The following is a 4,989-nucleotide window of genomic DNA, read 5'->3' as shown; positions in this document are numbered from 1 at the left end:
AGCAGGAAGCAAGGCTAAACCTTGTATCTTTTGTAAAGACATTTGTGGCAAATGAAGATGGGCAGAAAAAGGACTCTGAGCCTTTTTCTGAGTAAAGCAAGATGCTTCTTTATTATTAGTAAGAATCCACAATTCCCTTGTCCCCAAGCTTCTTTATTAGCAAGATTTTCTATTCCTCTCCATTCTCCTCACACAGTTAGCATTTATACATTTGTGTTCTCAAAACAATCAAGCTTCACAGGACATAAGCCAGGATGCTTCTTAGCACATTTACACTCATGACTGTTTTCAGCCACATCTCAGTACACACACTTTCTCATGTGGTTTTCCAGCCTGACCGTCTCACACATTCATCAACTCCTGTCCTGTGAAGCTTGTTTTAGAACATGCTGCAAATTCCAATGTTAACCTTGATCAGTCTCAATTTATCTTCCACCTGTTCAGCACAGTTCCCACAACATTCTACAAAGCAAGAGAGGGGCTCAAGCCCTGAGGGTGTAAGGGTAGCCTGAAATTCAGGTACTCCATTTCAAGTGAGAATGCTGTAACTGCTGAATTATTATGCCTAAAGCAGCTGACTTTCCTGCTTTGGTAGACATTTTATTTGCACTGTATTCAGTGCTCTCTCTCTGGCTGATTCTGCACATAGTACAGTGGACAAGTATAGCCCTGCAAATACTTAGCCATATGGATACCTAATTTTTGAGCCCCAGGGAGCTCTAGGTGTGTGCTTAGCATCTCAATCCAGCCAAGAGAGTAGCAGAATTTCAGATTTCTAGAAAAGCTTTGTGATTAAAAAATCAGCAGCTCTCATATGCTAAGTGGCTAAGCTGGGGTTTATGGATTGCTTCTTGGAACTTAATTTTTGTCCAGACTTGGTACTAGGTAAGTTACCTGAAATCACAGAACTATAAGGTCACACAAATCTAAATATATTCTGCTGACATAGGACACTGAGTAACTTCCTTTGTATTCTCATAAATGGTCACATCATGTAAGGTGGAAAGTGTGATTTTTCATTTAAAAAATATACTATCTGAGTCTCTGTGTACAGATACATGAATACACCAGCAAAGTACAAAGAGTGTCAGTAGTCTCTTTTCTTGCAGGACCACCTTCTACCACACCTGTAGTTGAAGTCAGTCCAGTTTCTATAACCCCAGAAGAATTAGAGAAACGAGAACTGATGTTTAAAATAAAGCAAGAATATTTCAGTGCCTTGAAACATGAGGGTATGTTACTCTTCGGTTACTTATATTGGGGGGTGAATGTTATTACTAATTTAGGTAGTGTAATAGTCAAAACTAGAAAGACACTCTTCCTGGGAAAATGCATGGATAAGTAAGAAAAGAACTGAGAGAAAGGAGTGTCTGGATAAATCTGGCATTAAAAAATGGGTGGTAGTCATCAGTGATTTTGTGGTAAATATATCTAAAACAGAAATGTGTTTTTCATTCTTTTTTGTTCTCTTCTGTTTCATTTAACTTAATTTAATTATCTGTGACTATTTCCTCATTCATCATGAGGAAATAAGTTTCATAAAGGTGGTTAGCAACCCTTCAGTATTCAATTGGATTGAATTCACTATTTTAAATTAGTATTTGAATATTTAGTATTTGATTTGGGAAAGAATTTTTTGGCAATGTATTTCATTGATGCTCTTCTCTATGATTCCCTCTTCCTCAAGTTACATGGGATTCAAGCAGCAAGACACCGATTTTGTTTATTCTTCCAAAATCCTTTCCAGACATACTTTTCCAAAAACTACATGTTGTTCAGTCATTCTGTCTCTTTGTTTGTCTTATCCAATAACTTCCAAACCAACTAATCAATTTCAGCCAAAAATAGATGTCTGAAAACAGCAATCCCAAACTGAAAATGGGTTGAAATATTTTTTTTTTTTGACGGTGGGTCAAAAGAAGAAAAAGACCTTTTTCTCACTAAAGGGAAGATAGAGCTTGGCTGGTAGAGATACTGTTAGGCAACAGCTGGTGAGCCCATCATCATGTACGTTAACTCCTTGGGAGGGCTAGCTTTTGCATAGTACTTATTAGGGAAAGTATAGGGCAAACAGCAGTTAACAAAACACAAATTCGTAAGGCTTCTTTATGTTCACATCAGATCAAATGCTTGTACACCTACCACTTTGACCATGGTTTAATCCAAAACCAGTTTAGGAATAAATATTCTAAAATTTTTGAATGATGAGGAGAGGAATGATAGTAGCTTTGAAGGTCTTAATAGCATGAAGACAAATTCTAGTGATGTGTTGACGTTTTGTTTTCTTGAGGTCAATTCAATTTCAATTTAACAAAAAAGCCAAGAATCTAAGGAAGACTAAATCTGTTGAGCTATATTTCATAATTGCCCAGGCACGTAGCTGGTACATTTGAGGATCATAATTTCACTTGTAGCTATGGTAACTGGATGCTTGTGCTTGTGGTTATACAGCTACATAGAGTCTAGTAAAGTCACTATGTGTGGAGAGTTGCTAAGTTTTTGGTGTTGATTTCATATGCCATTTCTCTGTTGCATCAAAGTGCCTTGCTTTTTAATCTGTTACTGTTAAGAGAGTAGCTTTATCAGTGGAGTGTGCTGTACCTGCTTCTGAAAATGCAGGGAGACAGAAATTCTCATACACTTATCTTTGTAAGATACTGAGAGCACCTACTGAAAGAAAATGCAGAGAAGTCACAAATAAGGCAGACTTAAACAGAATTAAAGAAAGATGACCAAGACAGTCACAAAGCATCCTCTCGGGTACTTTCTGTTGCTTAGAACCTCTACTCTTATGTCTTTGCCATAAAAAAAAAATAACCCTCTGTGAGACCCAAATCTATTCTGAGTTAAAAATTTTGAATGTCAATTCTTTCTTGCTCAAAACAGAAAGTGTGCATTGTTGCAATCTAATGTAACTGAAAAAAAAACATTAAAAGGACATGCCTTATGTTTTTCAGGGTCCATCTTTCTACACTGGTTTCCTAAAGAAAGTTTTAGCCCCTAACCTAAGTATTTTGAAAACTTAGTAGCATATAGAATAAGGATTATAATGTAAATAATTTGACAGTCTTTAACTTTGAAGTCACTGTACGAATTACTGTATAATATTAATTGTTTAAAAGATTCTGCGGTACAGAAAGTTAAATATGAAGAAGAATCAAGGTGAACACTGAATTTGCCTTCAATCTCTAGCTACTGGTCCTTTTTTCTTACTCTCCTTTTGTAAGGCTTTTAATGTCTTTCAGTGCCTGTTCCGTGTGTTTCTCAATACATTACCTTAGCTTTCTTTTCATCCACTTGACATCCTTTTTACTTTGAACATTGCTGACTTGTTCCCATATCTTGTTCTTTTAGCCCCTTTCAGTGAAAGACTGGTTTGTTGGTTTTTTTTCTCAATTCTTCCCATTCTGAAAACAAAAAAAATCTGAATAATGAAATTCTCAATGTTTTTAAAATTTTCATGTAAATACTCTACATATAATTTTAGTAAAGGTGAATTATTTTCTCAAGAGCTCATTAACTCTTATATAGTGTTCTTTTCTAATGTAACCTGAGTTTTAGGGTAGAAAATTGTCATATGTAGGAAGCTTGGAGCAAAATCGGTGAGGTTAGTTTTAAAGGGCTCAGATACGAAACAGAAAAGCAAACTTTTATTGTGATTAACATACATAATGATTTAGATATGTTTTCTTTAAAATGTAGCCATAACAGTGTACTCACACTTGCATCATTAAGCTTCTCGGTCTGTTGCTGTATAGTGTTAATTTAGTTTGATGTCACTGTCTACTTAAATCTTCTGCACCTCTGTGTTAGTTTTATTAAAATATTTGTTACCTCATGAATTCTTAGGCTTATAGAAGACACACTTTTGTAAAATACATAGCGCAATAGAAATTATTGTGAAAAATAATTTGTTCAATACTATGATAAATTAAATAAACATTTTACTGGCTAAGAACAAGTGAACATGTTAAACTTCTGGTGCTTAAGACAGAGAATTTTCCTCAAATTTTCTAAATATGACTTATTATGACATTACTGTTTAAACAGAGGTAGCTGCAAAATCTCGGCTAGAACTGATAAAAGGAAAAGCTTTAGCATTTGTTGAAGAGCTAACAATGAAAGTAGAAGAGGTTTATAAAGATATGGAAAAGTGGCTTGGATCCAGGTTCTTGGCAGAAATGTCCAGGTAATGTATGGCAAATTTTAAACAGGAATATTTTTTTTAAAACTAAACTATGCTAGTAAAGATAGCTGTTTACATAGAAGCAAATAATTTCAAAAAAAAAAAAAAATTTCATTTCATGAGCTGAAATTTAATATAATCTTAAATACATGCTTGGTAGTAACTCATTTATTGGATGACTAGAAGGTTCTGCCGGCAGCAGTAGAGGTAATTATCAGTTCTGCTGTTTTTCTAGTCTACAGATTTAGCAGATTTATGAGCATCAGCAGACAATCAGTTATTCCATTTAGTAGAAGTCCCTGTATCATTTCAGTGTCTTCTGTCACTTTGGATTGTGGGGTTGTTTTCTTTTCTGTGCTTTACATATGCTGGAAAATTCCACCTACTGTTGTTACAACCATGTATAAAATTTCTCAAAATTATTTCAAAGTCTATTAAAATAAATTTCTTCACAATTTTTCGGTCCTGTGGCTTGTGACCACTCTGTGACAATTAGGCCATCTGGCATAGGATGGCCTATGTCCATATGATGAAAGTATTTTACTCTCCAAAAGAAAGGCATCAGTTTGCCTTTTGGAAAATTCTTCTGTCCTGTAGTAACTTCTGAAGCATACGTGGGACAGTGCTAGTTGCTTCACACCAGGGCAAGCCCAAGACAAGAGACGTGAATGCAGGATGTGAAGGCTGACCTCTGCCTTCCTACCAGTTTTATTTACTCTCCTGATATCAAGCACTACCAAGACACAATATTTACATAACATCATGTCCTTTGATCTGACACCCCAGGCCAAACCTATGTCTAG

General features: G+C 35.4%; 1 protein-coding gene across 1 annotated transcript in view; it reads left to right on the top strand.

Annotated features, from left to right (window-relative positions):
- Positions 1-4,989, top strand: part of LOC114818292 (zinc finger protein 862-like) — a gene marked incomplete at its 5' end in the record, with an annotated part of 16,901 nt that overhangs the window by 2,377 nt on the left and 9,535 nt on the right. The window contains 2 exon segments of the mRNA XM_029083545.1: positions 1,086-1,232; positions 4,051-4,189. Coding sequence (XP_028939378.1) covers positions 1,086-1,232; positions 4,051-4,189 — 286 coding nt within the window.

This window comes from Antrostomus carolinensis, unplaced genomic scaffold (assembly GCF_000700745.2).
Source record: "Antrostomus carolinensis isolate BGI_N321 unplaced genomic scaffold, ASM70074v2 scaffold9782, whole genome shotgun sequence".
Lineage (NCBI taxonomy): Eukaryota > Metazoa > Chordata > Aves > Caprimulgiformes > Caprimulgidae > Antrostomus > Antrostomus carolinensis.
Note: the sequence above shows the minus strand (reverse complement) of the source record. Positions and strands in the feature narration are given on the sequence as shown.